Source organism: Rhinolophus ferrumequinum, chromosome 19 (assembly GCF_004115265.2).
Source record: "Rhinolophus ferrumequinum isolate MPI-CBG mRhiFer1 chromosome 19, mRhiFer1_v1.p, whole genome shotgun sequence".
Classification (NCBI taxonomy): domain Eukaryota; kingdom Metazoa; phylum Chordata; class Mammalia; order Chiroptera; family Rhinolophidae; genus Rhinolophus; species Rhinolophus ferrumequinum.
This window is the reverse complement of record NC_046302.1, coordinates 35,736,367-35,755,089: the sequence shown is the minus strand read 5'-3', so window position 1 is coordinate 35,755,089 and position 18,723 is coordinate 35,736,367. Positions and strand designations below refer to the sequence as shown.

General features: G+C 38.2%; 1 protein-coding gene across 2 annotated transcripts in view; it reads left to right on the top strand.

The window, feature by feature from the left end:
- The first annotated feature begins 17,290 nt into the window (after positions 1-17,290).
- Positions 17,291-18,723, top strand: part of RIT2 (Ras like without CAAX 2) — a 320,231-nt gene continuing 318,798 nt past the window's right edge. For both annotated transcript variants that reach the window (XM_033135663.1, XM_033135662.1), the window contains exon 1: positions 17,291-17,642. In XM_033135663.1, coding sequence (XP_032991554.1) covers positions 17,540-17,642 — 103 coding nt within the window. In that variant the 5' untranslated portion in view covers positions 17,291-17,539. The remainder of the gene's footprint in view (positions 17,643-18,723) is intronic.

Sequence of the window (18,723 nt, the reverse complement as noted above, 5' to 3'; positions counted from 1 at the left end):
AGTGCATTTTGCCAATCAGGTTATTGTTCTGTCTTTATTCAATCAACCTCTGACCTGTCAGAAAGTGTTCGTGTTCCCATTTACATTGATTGGAAATACGATATTTTATATTAAGAAACAAAAGAGGCACAATTATAATGCACTTAATAAAATTAGATGGGATAGAATCTCTTTATTATAAAAAAAAGGGGGGCATGTAAGCACTTACACACCTAACAGGAACCTTCAGGGCCTGCCTGTGCCAACTTCCCTCTGGACTACCCTTTAGCGCAGTGGAAACCAGCTTCCACATTGGAACTGGCCTGTGCATGAAAATGGCTTCTGTACCTTGGCATTAATACCCATTATAGCACTTTTGTTCCTAGGGACTGAGGAGTCTGGGGTGGGAGAGGGATGATCAAACAGAAAGTGCATCATCAGAGGATCCTCAGTCTTGAGAGAGCTACAGTGGTGCGATGTAATATTTTCTCATAGCTGCAGTTGCCCTAAAACAACTTAGATTGATAAAATTCAACTGGCCTGGGTGTCTTTTCACCTCTGCTTTTCCAACTGGGCCATCTTGCAATTTCCAACCCATCCCGGACCCCTGGCAGACCCCAATAGCAAGCCCACATTTAGTCAAGTAATGAAGGGCGGGGGGAAATAACTGGACTGGTGTCTGAACCTAACTTGTTTTAGGAAAACTCAGACTTTAAAAAGACGAATTTAGGAAGAAGACACAAAGAAGCTTAGGAAATCATAAGACTGGAAATCAAGATACTTGGTTCAAAGTCTCAACCTAGCTATGAACAAGATAAATAATGAGCGTTGTCAACTCACCCAGTCTCTCTAGATTTTGAGTTTTTAATATTTAAAATGAGGAGATGTAACTAGACCATCTCTAAAGAAACCCTTTCAGCGCAAATATGCTGTGAGTGTATAAATCACTAGACTTCATAACACAATGATTCCATGTGAAGTAGACATTTGAAGGTAAGAGTCTCTTCCTAGTCTTCTTAAATCCCTCATAAATATGACCATATGTTCTGCTTATATGTAAGACCTGTTTACACAAGATTCTCACACAATTTCAGCTAATAGATAGTCCTGGGCCAAGTATGCCAACTCATACATGGACATATGAGTGGAAAAGTGACCGGACACACAGGTTGCTACCTAACGCAATATCACTGAAAACTGTGCTCTACACATTAAAAGGGTTTGAGAAGTGTCTTTGAGAGGTGATTTTTAAATAAAATCAGAAAAGAGTACCTGAATTATTTTCCATCTGCAAAATAGTAATTAAAATTTGGCTTACTTTACATATCACAGCAAAATTTTCTTATTTTCCATTCAAAATGCCCTATTTTTCATTCAAATTAAATACATATTTCATCAACCTGTTATTTAGAAATGGTAATGAAGCATTTAAATTAAAATCAGACCATTCACCTGTGGCATATGGTACTATGAAGTGTGAGGTGGACTTTTTCCAGCCTGTCAGGTTATTTCATATACAGCTTCATGAAAAATAAGGCCATATCTAGTGTCGTGGATTCTCAAATTCCTCAACAGAATGTAAGTTTATGTTTAAGTTTTAATTTTTATTCTAGCCGTCCTGGGTTTATTAGAATCTGTAAACTGTGCAGAAGTATAATTTTGATTATTTTTAAAGACCTAATATTTTCATTTAGAGAGAAAAATGACAGGGAAAGAAAACTCTCATTAGGTCAGTTTGCACGTAGGGCTGATTTTTTGTTTTGTTTTCCTTTTATAAGTTCAGGGATGGAGAGGGAAACATGCAAATTTAGGCAATTTTGTAAAAATCAACTGTTTCAACTGAAAATGTAAACACTTTTCAGTGCTGAAAACTTCCCCCAAAGCAGTGTGTCATCAGCTGGAAGTGACAGGCCTTTTTCGCACACAAACAGCTTGGAGTGGAAACATATTCTTCTAAGAGGCCTGGTTTCCCAATTTGAAAAAACAAAACAAAAAACTTTCATATCTCCAAAATTCTCCCCAATGGAGCTCCCTTGGGGGCTTATTAATCTCAAAAATCACAATCCGGAGAATCCAACGTGACCTTTTGCCTCAGAAAGCCATGTGTTCCCTCAGTTGCAACGGCAGCGTGAGGCTCCACTGTGATGGAAACCCTAAGGGCTTTCCCTACTGCTGCTGAGGCTTGGGGCAGTCAGGGTTATTTCATGCATGTCTTATAGCTGACCTAATCACACCTTCCTCTGTGGGATCCCCTCTCCAAATTTAAGGGGTGTTCCAAGACAGTTTCCAACCGTCTAAAAATTTTCCCTTAATCTGATAAAAATGTCAGAATTTCTGCTACCAGAGAGGTGGATATTTTCCTAAAATAGCTAAAAAAGAAGAAAGAAAGGAAGGAAGGAAGGAAGGAAGGAAGGAAGGAAGGAAGGAAGGAAGGAAGGAAGCAAGCAAGCAAGAAAGAAAGAAAGAGAAAGAAAGAAAGTAAGAAAAGAAAATTCTCACAGTTTTGGATACGTAGACTTAAGAATGGAAAGGAAAATGAAAACCAAAGAAGGAAAGAGAAACTATGAGAATGAAGGTTATAATTCATCACACACACACACTCACACACACACTAGAGCAAAGGACCTGTCCTTTGTGGAAACTACAGGCCAGGATACAAAAGAGCAGGCCGAGTACCCCAAATACTCTGTCCACTGTACGTTCTGCGGAGCAGCCCTGCACAGTGGCAAGGGGCTGCATGGTGGCTGAGCATCTCCACCCCATGGAATCAGTGCCTCTTGCCATCCTCTAAGAAGACACAGCCTTTGCAGGAGAACCTTACTTGCCTCTGACTTAGGTCTCCACTGCCAGATGCTCAATATTTTTCTGTTGACCTTCATTTAGGAGTGGCTCCCAAACACTTTAGCATTATATTTCACTTCCCCTTCTCCTCATTCCCCATGGTCTGTCATTCAAATGGTTAATGACCTGGAAACAGGTAAAGGTTCTGGTAACTGGGATGCCATTAAGGGAACCTTTGCCAAATGGATTTTTAAAAGGAACAATCATTTGCTAATGTATTAAGCTCTGATCAAGGCGTACACATTTTCTTAAAGAGGTTAGCCTGTCCTAAACCTTCACGTGATGCAATGGAATTGCTTTTGTGTGACTTACATATACACACTGTCAGTATTCACAATGCAGGCTTTTGTTGAAGATGCATTGGAGGCAGATAATCTTTGCCAGACTCATTTCTTTTTCTTTCTTTGATTTTAATTTTCTTACCTTGTATGAGAAGAATATTCAAATAAATGACTGTAGGAAGCTCCTGGGATATTATTAGGTTGGTGAAAAAGCAGTTACGGTTTTTGCAATTATTTTTAACCTTTCAAACCGCAATTACTTGTGCACCAACCTAATAATTAGGCTGCTGTCTGTTGAAGTTTCAAGTACACTTTAATTGGACTCAATTTCTTTGAGGACCTACTCTGAACCCAAATTTATGCCAAGAATCATTAGGATTTCAGAGGAGTAATTTTCTCTCAAAATTTGACCATCCCACTAAGGAAGGCAGTGTGGAGGTTCCTCAAAAAATTATGAATAGAATTACCATATGACCCAGCAATCCCTCTCCTGGGTATCTATCCAAAAAATCTGAAAACATTTATCCGTAAAGATATACGTACTCCAATGTTCATTGCAACTTTATTTATGGTGGCCAAGACAAGGAAACAACCAAAGTGTCCTTCAGTAGATGATTGGATAAAGAAGATGTGGTGTATATACACAATGGAATATTACTCTGCCATAAGAAAAGATGAAATAATGCCATTTGCAACAACATGAATGGATTTTGAGATTATTATGCTAAGCAAAATAAGTCAGAAAAAGTCGAGAACCATGTGATTTATATGTGGGATATAAAACTGAAAGCAACAAAAGAACAAGACAAACAAATAAATAAACAAAAACTCATAGACATAGATAATAGTTTAGTGGTTACCAAAGGGTAAGGGGGAGGGGAGGGGTGGTAGAAGAGGGTAAAGGGGATCAAATATATGTTGATGGACGGAGAACTTACTTTGGGTGGTGAGCCCACAATATGATATATAGATGATGTATTACAGAATTATACACTTGAAACATATGTAATTTTACTTTAACCATTGTCACCCCAATAAATTTAATTAAAAAAAATTTTTGACATCCATTTAGTGAAATAAATAAGAGTCACAAAATAAGCAATAAAAGGAGCATTTGAATGAATATCCCTATGCAAAAACCAAGAAAAACGTTATTTTAATAAATGCACAGAAAACTAAGTTAAAGATACCTAAATAAAAGCATAGCATTCTAGTCTGAGTCATGCTGCTGTATCCAGGAGCCCTCGGTGATACTGGAAGTGTTAGGCTTACTTCTAACCCAGCATTGTTTGTGCAACACTGAGAAACTGAATGTAATACACACAGAGGATGGCAAGCAGAGTTAAGGGCAGCGTGTCTCAGAGGAGGAACCCTGGTAGTAACTTAGGGCACTTGCCTGCAAAAGGCAAGTACACTGGAGAAAAGTAACTACCGCCAAACATTTGGACGCTCATTTTTGAAAAGGATTGTATTTGTTCCCCGATGCTGCACACAGTAAAACTAAAGCAAATAGGAAGAAATTACAAAGAAACCAATTTTACTTATAGTTACAGTTCTTCCATTAGTCACTTTAGTTTAAAAAAAATGACAATGAAAGAATCATAAACCATATGATTTTACAATTTAGAATAAACAAAACTCAGCTATATTTTATAGTGTATGGTTGATATTATTTTACAGGAAGATATATATATGGAATTCTAAAGTATAGTACTTCATCCTTGAAGTACATGGAGGAGCTGAGAATTAATCATGTCTTCTGGTGCTAGATACCTAATTGAGCCATCACTGTCACCTTGGATTCATACTGAAGATGGGGTTTCCTTTCTGTCACTGAAGGGATTCAAGCAGACACAGCAGAACCATCCTGGGGTGGGGATGGTCCCTAATTAGGTGGCAAATTTTACTGAGACAAACTCTCCTCAACATGACTGCAGCTCTGAGACCTTTAAAAAAAAAAAAAAAAAAAACAGTTGCAGAATCTTCAAAGTAATTCACAAGACAATTTCTGTTAAGCTTGTTCATGACTTAGATAAGCTATGTTCAACTGATCCCTTTCTTATTTGAAAATGTAAGTTTCCTAGTGATACTGTCTATAGAAAACCCAGCTGGGTTTCAGATTGGAAGACTCTTACTCTCTACTTTAAGTAGCTAGCAGATACCTAATGATATTTCTACCTCCATCCTTAGCCAACCTCATTTTGTTCAGAGACTGCAGAGGACTGAAGGCTGTAATTCTTGATGAATAGTAATTCTTCCCCCCACATATTCTGATCTTGCTTCTGCAAACCCAGTAATACCTCAGCAGCATTTCTGATGCTTTAAGAGGCTTAACGTGTATACTTAGACTCACAGCGAATCAATACCTACCAATCTCAATAAGGACTTTGTCTTACTTTTTAATTTGTGTAGCATGTAGTCCACATTATTTCCTTAGAGTTGTCAATGTCTTCTCCCATTGGAGACCGAGATTAACCACCTAAATCCACTACACTTTACATTCCTGGTCTATTTTGGGGTGTTTATGAGATGCACTGAGTGCATCAGCAAGCACGGAGAAATAAATGCACATCTAGTGAATATTTCATGGCTTCTGCTGTCCAGGAAGTTTGCCGAGGTGTTTCTGTATCCAAGCACAAATCCATATTTGGGGGAGGGAGGAGATGGAGGCTGTGTCCATACATAAAAGCCGCGATTAAACCAAAGAATTACTTCCGCTGGGATTTGATGCCCCATAGAACAGTGAAGGATGGTTGTTGGATACTAGGATTGCAGCTGACTTTTATCCGCTCCTTCAGTCTTACTGTCAGGAGGGTCATGGTTAGATTAGTTATCTGGATGGATAGACAGATGTTATGAGTTTTCTAAGCTATAACAACAGGAGGAATTTAGAAGAGGACTTTTACATGGGAGTGACTAGGATACTGAAAAGTCTTCATCCATGTCACAAAACTGGTTTGGAAACTAGTGATGTTGTGCCTAGAAAGAAGATCATAAGAAGATAAAGTTGTGCTAAACGATGAAAAGGGTTTTCTCATCAAAGTGGGACTAGACTGTTTCTATCTCACTTCTGAAGGCAAAGCTAAAATAAGCAGAAAATAAGAGAAAGTATTCATCTCCATATAAATCAATTCTTCGCAATCACACAACAATAAAACACTGAATGAGTTCCCCCTGAGCTCCTGGTCTCTGGAGTACCAAGCTGAAGCTGAATGAATGGCCATCTAGGATGTGGAGGAGGTTGGTGTCGAGAAGGAGACAGACCTAGGTCTACATGACTGGCAAAGTCTGTCTGTCTTGAATTCAGCATTCAGATGATCTTCCTGGAAGGACACGTTTAAATCCAGAATCTGCTCAATGGACACAGAATTAGTAATCCACGTGCTTAAGGCAGTGGTGGGTTCTGATGGCTGCTAGAGCTGTCCCCATCACACAATGGGTCTCTGACCTGGCACATAGGTATATGCACTGAGGCCCTGGCAACTCTTTCTCCACTGATTCCAATTTCATTGTTTAGATTTCTTGCTGGCCATGCATATTTATTTAGATCAACACACTCGCTCTTAGGCATTGTGATGAACTATGCTCAGTAAATAAGATAAGACCTCTCACATGGGCTCAAAACCTAACTGACACCTGAATTATTTGGATTTATATAGGTAACATTTTCTGGGAATCAGATCCTCTCCAGGCAAGGGTGGCCTCTGGAAGAGCTATGTCACATATCGCATTTAATGACACCTAATGAAACAGATTCAGCCGTTCAGGAAATTTCTCCTGGTAGGATCCCCCAGTGTCTGATTTGGGTTCTTTTGCTTATACTGGAGCTTCTTTGCTTCCACATTAGTGGGGTGTCATTGAACTCCTTCCTCAGACTAGAATCTTTTGGCTTTTGTTTTAATTTCTTTCCAAGATACTGTTCCTGTATTTTTTTCATAAGGAACACACATAGTAGTTAAGTGAAGGAAAAAATTGTGTTTCCTGCCTGCTTCATACCTGCTCCTGCAGCAACTGGCTTCTGACCTGGTGGTTTTTGCTTTGCGTAAAATCCAGCTCTGTGCCCAGTGTATTCACCCTCCACTTCTCTAAGGGGAACAAGGAGAAGAAACGAGAGTCGGGTGAAAGGACACTGTTCCCTAGGTCTAACATTCCTTTCATTATTGTCATAAACCTTTTTTTTTTTCTCTGCATCCTGGGAAAAGTTCTTAAGTTTTTGCTCTGCTCCACTGATATAAGTTCTAATGACGACAAATCTGATTTTAGCATCTTGAGTTTGGGTATAAATTCCATTATTGAAACAGAAGTTTCTTTGCGTTTGTCAATAATACTCCCTATTAAGTTGTATCGATCTGTTGTGATTGCATACAGGAGCTAATATTTAATGAGAACCCGCTATGCGCCAGTTCTGGTACCTGGTACTGAAGTAACATACATTATTTTAGTATTATTACATTGTATCTCCTACTACTGTACTTTAATCTGAGAGTCTTCTCTTTTTATAGCTTTATACTTTTCTAATAAAGGGCATTCTGGCACACTCTTAAGAAAATGTAAATATTCTTTTGGCTCAGATTATATTCATAGAATTTTAAGATTTTCAGAAGTATGACTTTCTTTTTTGTCATCATGATAACATTTCTTTTCCTGTGCCACAGTACTTTTCAGAAACTCCCCTTTTGGTTACTTATCCTCAAATGTGTGGATCTGTCTGAGCTTGTTTGACCAGACTGCTTGGCCCTCACTCTTAGTTTCCTGAACAGGAGTACTTAGATAATTCAGAATATCTAACATACGTTCCTTCTAAGACTTCTTTTCTCTGGTTTTGTTGAGATTACCCTTCCAGTTTGCAATACTTAACTATCCATGCCCCTCTCGTGTAACCTGACATACTGCCATTTTTCATGAGTTGTAATTATGAATAGATTTTTTTAAGTAATAGCGAAGCAGGCTTATGACCGTCTCAAATATCAACATTTGCAAAGTGGAATAATGCATGTCTGGTTTTATGTTTGTTGCAAACCCTCATCTCTAAGCAAGGGTGAGGGTGCAGAGAGTGTGTAAGTTTCATAATTCTCCCTATTAATTTTTGGGACAGCAGACTGATTAATTTCATCAAGGCACATCCAGATATGTCAGCAATATTTTTTCTCTCTAGTCTTATTGTTCCTTAGCTTTTTCTACAGTATAATAGCTTCTCTATTTTCTATATCTTCATAAGTATTTTAGTTAGAATGTTGGAGAAGCTATATCTGGGCTCTTTGGTAGATATCATTTCAAACCATTAACTTCCCACCATAATTTCTCTTTGCAATACTGACAAGCTATACAGGTGAATTGAGAAAAAAATTCAGAAGGTCAACAAAATATATCCCAGGATTACAGGGAGAGACATATGAGTTTAGACATAAGGAACTAAATTTATGCAGTCTACAAAAGAGAGGTCTCCAAGGGAGGCTCTCTGTGACATGATCTATAAATATCATCAAGGTAACAAAATAAACAATGCAAACCATTTACAGGCACAAAAGATAATAGGACAAGAATGATTGTCTGGAGCTAAGTGAGGGAAAGTTTATAATAGGTTATAAAGAGAAAGTTCTTAGCTGAAAGCACTACCAAGCAATATAACGAACACAGAAGTCAAGATCTATCACAGATCTGGGATAAAGTATAGTTTAAAAATTTACAAGAATAGGAAAGAAAGGTATATTTTAAAAATAAATAAAAATGATTATTAAATATTCATTGTCAAAATTAAGACCAAGTCTTGGTAGTTCTTCTTCCCTAGCTGTAGGATTTTTGACAAGCTATTTTCAAATAGGTATAATTAGAAGAACATTAATTGCTACATATGAATATTGTGCCCACTATGTCCTAAAAATGATTGTCCATTAATTCTATAACCATCTCAGGTCATATCCTCAACAAGGATAGTATTTTTTTTTCTGTCACTATCAAATTTTTGAAATGAGAGATATATATATATATATATATATATATATATTTGTGCTTAGTTTTCCAATTCCTACTCATCCCTTCATCTTTTATTATCTGATTTCCATTCTAAGACTTCTACTATATTGCTCTGTTCCCTAAGGAGCTCTTGCTTCCCAAATAGAATGACCTATTGTCATTTCTATTCTTCCATGACAAATAAGACTCCTTTGATAGGATAGACCAATTCTTGCTTCATGAAATTTCTCCCTGTTTGGATTTTATTCTCCTTGGCGTTTCTGCATATTTCTTCTTTATCCTCTTAATAATATGGATATAGGCCTCAGAGAATTGTTGTGCAGATTCAATAATAAAATGCACAAAAAATTCTATCAAAGTGCCTTGCACAGAGAACTCAAGAAACATTATTTCGGTCTATTATAGTCCATTCATAAAGACATCTTTTATTCTTTCTTTTTTCTAGCAAACACTCCATAGAGAATCGTATCTCTTGCTCTGTTTTCATTTACCACTAATCAGCTAAAAATATCCTAATCCATAATCCATTTCCCTAAACCTCTACCTCTACCCTGAACTCCAAACCTATGGTTTGAAACAGTTTTCCTTATATAACTAACCAAATATTCCAAAAGCACCTCAAGCTTAAGGCAATCAAAATTTGATTTATTATTCACATACGCCCCCTTTTACTTTTTCTCAATTCTGCATCACAAGCAATGATGTTGTTACCTACATGGTGTGACCAGTGAGTCAAGTAAAAAGTCTCAACCATCTTTGGTTCCTGTCCCTTTCTTATTCCCCTGCTCCCATGAAGCACGTACACCTGCCAAGATTTCTCTAGTACTAATGTGATTTGGGTCACATTCCCATTTCCCAGTTACTCAGCCATGGATCTGGTTTATCCAGTTCAGGTGAGTATCTACTCTATGGGATGACTGACAAAGCCGCACAGCTATTTTCTTGGACCCTAACTAAGCCTCATTGTAACCCATTTTTCAAACACCTCTAAAGAGAACTTTGCAAGTTTTTAAAATCACACACTTATTCATATTACATCTCTCCTTGAAGACCATTCCTGGTTTCACATCAACTACTGGGCAAGTCTGAACTTCTCAGAAATGTCATCAGATTACTTCCAAACTATGTTTCCTGATTCCTCTCCTGCCACCACCATCCCCCCCACACACAGCACATGCTATACAGAGTAACATTCTCCAAATGTTAAATGCCTTTTCTTCAATGATTTTGTATAAACTGTGTACCTCTCTCACTGACCTGTCCCTGCTTCACCTTGCAGTGTTCACCTCGCATGGGACTGAAATGACCAAAACTCTCCCACTATTTCTCTCTTTCTTAAGTAGTGTTTGATAAATGAATGAACTTCCTAATATTTAATTTTATACCTTTAATGAATATTCCCAGGCACTGAATTTATATTATCTCATTTGAACCTCACAGAACCCAAGTATATTAGGTTTCTGATTTGCAGTTTAGAAACTAAAGCTCTGAGAATTCAAAAGATTTGTCCATTTTCATACTGTTTATAAGTTAGCAAAAGAGATTAGCTCAATAATGGGCCCTCTCTTACACCAAAATCTGAATGTTTTTTCACTATCTTACGTGGTCATGGTGTCCTATTTTGTAAAGCAATAAACTCTGATACTCAGTAATCAAAGAATAGATCAATAATCAGTGAATATGAGATTTCTTCCCCAGATGGAAGGTTACACCAGTGTATCCAAGGCACCTCCCTAATTCTAATTTCCTATCTCAGGGGAAATTGGGCAGTCTCACTACTAACTCTTGATAAAATTTTAATATCTCAATTTTTAAGTACTAAAAAACTGTTATCTTCATGTTAACAGCAAAGCTGTGTGGTGACATTTTCAATGGAATATCAAATTATATATATACATACATATATATACATATACATATAGTCACAGGATTTGGAGTACAGCATAGGAAATAGAGTCAATGGAATTGTAACAGCTATATACGATGTCGAAGGGATAGAAGATTGGGGGGGTAGGGTATCACTTTGTAAGGGGTGTAAATGTCCATTGCATTGTTTTGTACACCTGAAACTAACACAAAAAAAAAGTCTTAACTTTCTTTCTTTTTTTTTTTATTGCTCCTTCATGATATGTCAAGACCTGGGCCCAGAACCATGGGAAATATAATTTTTTAAAAAGTAACAGGGGCTTCTTTCTCAAATAAATTGCAATTTAGTAAATTGTGGAATGCTAAGTATCAAATTAGTGATTACAACAATAATAAATACATAGAAATTTAGCTTAGTTCCACACTGAACCATGAGGAAGACACAAAGGTTTAATGGAAGAAAAATAACTTGAGCCAGACTTTGATTTTCCTCCAATCAGAGCTTGTAGTATTCACTTTATTACTCTAAAGTGGGCATCATGCTTTACTTAAAGATAAAGGTAAAAACCTAAAAAAAGAAAAAATAACAAAAACTACATCCAAACTCTGTATACTGTAATTTAAATTTCTTCATGACTCACCTATCATCCATCTTTTGGATTGTGTTCTTATGTTCTTATGCATCAACTATATATTATTAACTTGCAATTCACTAAATACTTCTCTAAACTTTGAATACACCTGTTTTTTTTGTTGTTGTTGTTCTGTTTTTTGTAATTACTCCCATTTAAACTCCGACTTTAAATCTAGCACAAGATAATCCCCCTTTCTTAACACTTCACCTTGTCTTCCTATTTTAAATCAGTCTCTCTTTCCCCCATATTTGTATCAGATTCTGCTCATTCATTCATTCATTCATTTATCTGTTCTATTACCTGTCACATGCTGGCTTTTTCCAGAGGCTGGTACGCAGGTATCATTCTCTCAGACATGGGTATAGTCACTCTGAACTCCTGGACTATATTGTGTTTTCCTTTATTTTTCTGAAAACACTAACACAGTTGAATGAATGAATTTGAGAATGAGCAAATCAATCCATATTGAATGACTGAATCTCTGTTGAATGAATGGATGCAGGTTATTTAGATTACATGTAAAATCCTTCTTTCCAAATATTTCAATCTTAATAAGTCTTCAGGAAGAAAGGTGAAAACTTCTACAACAAGAAGTACTATCACCTACTGTGAGTTTTTCTGTATGTGTTTATGAGGTTAATATGGTAGAGAAATCTGTGCTTTGCCGATAGAACTCTGCTTCCTACTTGCAAAATTAGCTCTTTTCTGTTTATGCCTTGGCTTTGATGTTTCCAGTTTATTTTTTGTCCTGAGAAGTTGTGCTAGCTCCTACTTTGCAATACTCTTATATCTCACGGTGAGAATGTGCGTGCCAAACATTAATTTACCCAGAGGTTATCAACCACATTGCTCACTATCTTTTGCCTCCATGATTTATTTTTTAATTAGGGTATAAATAGTAAATAATAAACTTTGAAAGGTTAATTTCATTAATAGTGGCAACAAACAGTCACCCACTGATGTAATTAACTCCCTCATTTAACAAAAAAGTCTTAGTTACCTAGCACATGCCAGACACTGTGCTAAACTCTGGAAGAGAGAAAAATGAATATGGCAGGGTCACCATTTTCTTTTTTAAGTAAGGTGAACTGGAATGTAAATAAATCATTGCAATACATGTAATAAATGCTCTAATTAGGGGAAGAGTGGCTTTGCAGACAGGGGTGTCAGGAACTCTGCCTGTCAGTGATTGTAGAGGTAAGAAAAGATCTGTGGAGGTGTCAAACTTCTCCCTTACAGACCTATCACAATTACTGGATGCTTTAGCCTTTCCTGAAGTATTTTCAACCTATATCCATAGTAATAGAATGAATGCCCTTATTTGAAGGAATCGCTTGTTAAATTCATTTCCCCTTTTGTCCTCCAAGAAGGATTCGGATGCTGCTCAGGGAATTGAGTCGCTCTGAATGAACACTGACCACGGGTTCTTCATCCAATGGAGATGGGTGTTCAAAGGGAATTGTGTGACTTTCAAAAAGGATGGCGACTGTCAGGGTAGGTTAGAGGAAGCAAATGCAAACTTCACTTTGTGTGACTTTCTATGTTTGTTTGTATGAATTAGACAAAACAGCTATATCTTCCAGTTTTGAAAAAGTGGCCTTATATAGCAGTAGCTTCTGTGCAAGAACGTGGATTTGGCTGGCTGGTAGGAACTAAGTGGGTACCCAAGGTGTCTGGCACTGATCTACTGAGCCTCATTGGTCCAGCACGTGGAGGTTGGGTACATGTAGTAGTTCCTTGTTGATCTTGCCTGTGCTTCCTTTGTTCTGGCCAAAATGGGCTCTGGTGATGTGTCTGGGAACACACTGGAGTGACTTTGTAGGTCAGCCCTCACCCATCCTATGGAGGTAGAAGGGGATGTAAACGATGGCTGATACAGGCTCCTCCAATGCTAGAGAATTCCACAGAGACCTCCTGTGGTCTGCCAGCTTTCTGTATACAGTCTATCTCTTGTTCTTTGTATAGAAGTGATCCAATGTAGAAGATACCTCTGTGTAGGCTCTATGTGCCCAGTAGTTTTGGGAAGCCACTTGGAGCTAAACAGCCACTTATGGAGCCTGCGGCACTGGCCTTGGGTGATGATACCCTCTCGCTCCTGCTTGCTCCATTTGTTCAGAGGCAAAATGTGCCAGGCAATGTAGCCAGGAAAGCACCACTAAGATCTTGCGGGTAGGCCCAAGCACTGGAATAGCGCTCCTACCCGCCCTAAAGAAGTGGAGGGAAATGTAAACAATAGAGCGCATGGGCTACTCTGCAGTCTAGAGTTCTCACAAGTTCCCACATCTCCCGGAGGGCTCCCAGGGCCTTCGACCTCCCATCCTTCTCTAGTCAGCCTCTTTCTCTTGTTCATTGCTCAGACACTATTCATTCAGCCATTTGTTGTCTCACAGGAGTAATTGCTCTCTATACAAAGGGTGCCAAAAAAATGTATACACATTTTAAGAAAGGAAAAAACTGTTAAACTTGTAATAATGTATATCGATAATAAAAGAACACAAGTCATGTTTGACTTCCACAATTACAAAAGGAGCTCAGAGTGGTTACCATCAGCGTCCACATGCTTCTGATTATGGTGAACTACTGCTTGAGTAATGTTGACCCAAGTGTCCACTTGCATACATTTTTTTGGCACTCCCGGTATATGTGTACATTTGAGTTTAGTCATGGGAGGGGGAGTTCAGCGTCTTGCTATGCCACCGCCATGTTGGACCTCCCAATCTTCATCTAATAATTTCCCAGAGAGCAAATTAATCTGCCATGTAATGACTTTGGTTGCTTAAAGATTCCATTTCAATCAGCACTTATAGACCTGAAAGATACCTTTGTCTTTCTTTCTCTGTGTCTCTGTCTCTCTCTCTTTCTCTCTTTCACACACACACACACACACACACACACACACACACACACACATCAAACACACACCAAACACATACATTTGACTCTTGGGTGCACTGGACCCAGCACAAATCATTCAAATTCACAAAGTTCACTAACTAAAACTGAAAATCAGTAGCGTTAGAATCCTTCCTTGAGAAGAAAGCCCATTCACTCGTTAAATTTCCCTCTCACAGTGCCCCTGTGATATTTGGCAAGCCATTCATTTATTTACTGTTAAAGGACATTTCAATGGACTCCCCTCTCTTAATATTAAAATGTAGGAGGAAAAAAAAAAAACAGCACCAAGGACACAGCTGGCATGACAATTCCTGTACTTTACCACAGAATCAGAATGGCTGACATGGAAAACAGAGTAACAGATGGTGGGACAGATAGCTAGAGGGGTAAGTGATTTGCTCAATGTCATAAGAATGTCTGCACCAGAAGTAGAAACCAAAACCAGAAAGACCTTGAAGCTAAATGCTATTGTTTACATATTTCTTTTCATTGAGGAATAAAATTTCAATGAGTCAATTACAGGATAATTATAATATAGCTATAGTTTTTTGTTAGATCCAATTATGGAAATGACAGTTTTGTTGGAGAAAAGGCAAGTAGCCCACTTTGCCTGACTTTGTTCTATCCAGTGTGAAGGCATGCGTCTAGAATAAATGCTTTGCATCCCTGTGTCCCATTCTGAACTATTGGATTGTATTATTAGGCATGTGATTTATGAATATGTGTACAATAGAGTCAGTCAGGTTGACATTTTAGGTGGATTTCCCTGACATCCGTGTACAGGATGAATTGAGTGATGTGAAAGGGGAAAAGATTGTACTCAGGTAGATTGTACTCAGGCAGGATAAGTTAGGAAGTCCTTTCAGTCATGGAGGTCAAATATGAGAAGAGGTTAACGTAAAGCTAGGACTTGGAGGGAGGTGGTACTCCCTACAAAGACAGAGGCAGCGTTGGCTTTGTTATTGAGAATAAGAGTGATGTCTTTTTGGACATACTTTTGAAGTTCAGGGGGAGAAATTGGGTCTAGAATTACAGACTTAGCAGTTACTCTCTGGGAGGTAATAAATAGAAGTATGACAACAAACAAAGTTACAATGAAGGAGTAACAAAGATGAAAAGAGAAATGGGAATAAAATCATTGGACAAGGTGTCCTTTAAAACCCGATGGATCTTCCACAAAAGAAAAAAAATTACAAATTGGACTCCATTTAAATGTAAAACTCCTGCTCTTAGAACGATACTGTTAAGAAAAGCCACAGACTGGAGGAAAATATTTTCAGAACATGTGTCTGATAAAAGGTTTACATCTAGAATATGTAAAGCACTCTCAAAACTCGACAATACAAAAACAAACAGCTTGATATAAAATAGACAAAAGGCTTGAACAGATGCTTTAGCAAAGAAGATATACAGAGGCCAATAAACACATGAAGAGATGATTTTCTCTTCTGGTGAGTGCTTATATACAGTGGGCTGGGAGCACTCCCAACTCAAAATAATAATATATAATCATAATGTCATACACTTATGCATATGCTGATTACAATTTGTCAGACACTGTTTTAAGCACTGCACAAGCATACAACTCACTTAATAAGTTAATGAAGTAGGGCTTTGATAAACCATTTTATGGACGAAGACACTAAGACACAGAGAAGTCAATTAATTTACCCAAGGTCACACAGCTAGTAAGTGTCTGAGATCAGATTTGAACACAGGCAATCAGGCTCCAGAGCCTGTGCTATTGTCTGTGACTATATGACACCTCTCCAATTACCAGTAAGACTATATTGAGCACCTACTCTGTGCACACTTGGCTGTATACTGTAGTCATAAGGAACTGATTAAATGTAGTTTCTTTCTTAGAGGATCTTAAAATCTAGCTAGAAAGAGAAGCTTATGTAGACCAAACTCTTGGCTGCCTCTAATCATCCAATTTCACAACCAGAAAATAGACAATAAACCTACAGCACATCCTCCTCGTCTTGTTTGAAGGATAGGATCTATGACAATTAAGAATTAATGAAAGCATTCTAAGATCTTTTGTAGTTTAGAAGCTTTCCAGAAAAAAGCAAAGACCATAAAGCTTTAAAAGAATTCAAATAAGAGGCAGGAGTGTGGATATTTGAAAAATCATCTTCTGTGATCTTTAATGCTACCATAATTATCAGCAGAATTATTTAATTATCTCTTTAATGTTTGCAGGATCCTCTGTTTTAGGCTGTCCCTAATAAACTGGTACCAACAAGGATGATCCATGTCCAAACATGACAATGACCTAATTCAAATATCTCCTCATGTTAGAACTGCAGCTGTCAAGTGAGCTGACACAGTTTCTGCCAGCCAGCTATTATTTCAATAATACTAAAGATCAGTTTGTGTCGATTGTTTTTCTTCTAAATTGGTAGCAACCCTTTTCCTAGAATGAGAACTGTGCAAAAAGATGGTGATACAAAGCAAGGAAATAAGCAACAGACACCTTTTTCAGTTAAGTGAGTCGGATTAGAAGAAAATAGCGTCTCTGAAGCTGTAACTACAGAAATCAGCCTGTGAGATACAGAATCTTCTAAGTCTCACATTCATTCACTCCACTCTAGCAGCCCAGCCTGGAAGGCAGCCAAGTATGTGTGCCTCTGACAACTGGGACCGTGCAGGGGGCAAGAAGGAGAAAGGAGAGAGTGAGGAAGGGAAACGGGGAAAGAAACAGAGGAGGGAAGGGAAGAGAGAGAGAGAGAGAGAGAGAGAGAGAGAGAGAGAGAGAGAGAGAGAGAGAGAGAGAGAGAGAGAGAGAGAGAGAGAGAGAGAGAGAGAGAAATCGCAGGGAGACTTGAAAGAGTGAAGGATCGGAAGGAAGGGAGGGTAGGTAAAAGCCAGATTTTTATTGGAAGCAATTGAAGTGGTTGCTATGAGACCCGCGAGCACAGGACCAGCAGCCAGTCCGACGCTGATGGTTCTTACCTCGTACTAAACCTTTCTTTTGACACAGTTTTAGAGTTGCTTAATATCTGAGCAAGCACCCGACACGGGTGACTTTCTCCTTCTTCATTCTCCTCTGGTCCCTCGGGGAAGATGGAGGTAGAAAACGAAGCCAGCTGCTCTCCCAGCAGCGCATCAGGCGGGTCCAGAGAGTACAAGGTGGTAATGCTGGGAGCAGGGGGAGTTGGTAAAAGCGGTAAGTTTTACTACCAAACGCTGGGGAAGGTGGAACCTCTGTACAGGGAACGCTACTTATTTAAAAAAAAAGAAAAAATCTAAACAACAAAAAAACCAGTAATAGTAATAATGCTGATGGTGTCAGAGGTTAGCTAGCTGTAGCAGTTAGACACCAAGTATGTGACAGGATGTTTATGAGTATAAGGACTGTTAAAGAGATGCTGATTAGTCAGGAGAATTGGGAGGCAGCCAGTGATGACATATAGTGACATATAGAACTTTAAGAGGATTGTTTTTTCCCTTTGATTTCCTGCTGGGTAATTTATATGTTTGTTTTTTTGTTTTTTTTAATAACATGATATTTATGAAATAATCATGATGTGAGAAAATGTGCTCCTGTCCTCAAAAATATTCACATAAAGTGCTGCTAATATGCAATGAAACACACAGATTACAAACGCAGACACACATGCAGGATTATCAAAGCTGATTGCTTTGCTTGTTTCTTTGAGTAGGGACTTCCAGTCCTTTTCCTTGTCTACGATCTAACAGAGCATGTGTGGGCTTTGAATTCCAAAAGGAAAGTCGGTTTTTGAAAGTGATAGCTGTTCAAGGAATGATGTGCATTGTGGGTCCTCTGCAGTCATCAAGCGAAACGTTGTGGTTAACTGGATGAAAGGAGAAAACTACAAGAATAAAGAGGATGGGGTGCTAATGAAGTTAGGAGTGGTAAATTGGTGTTAATACAGAAAAAGACACAAAAAAACAGTTGTCATGGTTGCGTTTCTTGAGGGGTTTAAGAGGCCAAATATAACAAATTAAAGAAACAGCTATGTAGTAGTGTTTGAGGCTGATTAAATGTTGGCTCTCTTGGAGCTGTGGATATCCCTAGAACATACATAGATAAACGTGATTTTTTTATGACAAAAAGACTCCCAGGGGGATATATCTCTGGGGATGCCAGAAGACAGAAGAAATATTAAAGTTAGCATGAACAAAAAGTTTTCTAAAAAAATCAATGGTTCTAGGTCTTGGCAAAAAGAATCACAGTTGAGGCCACCATGCTCGGTATAGAACCCTCCCCCCCACCACCAAAAAAG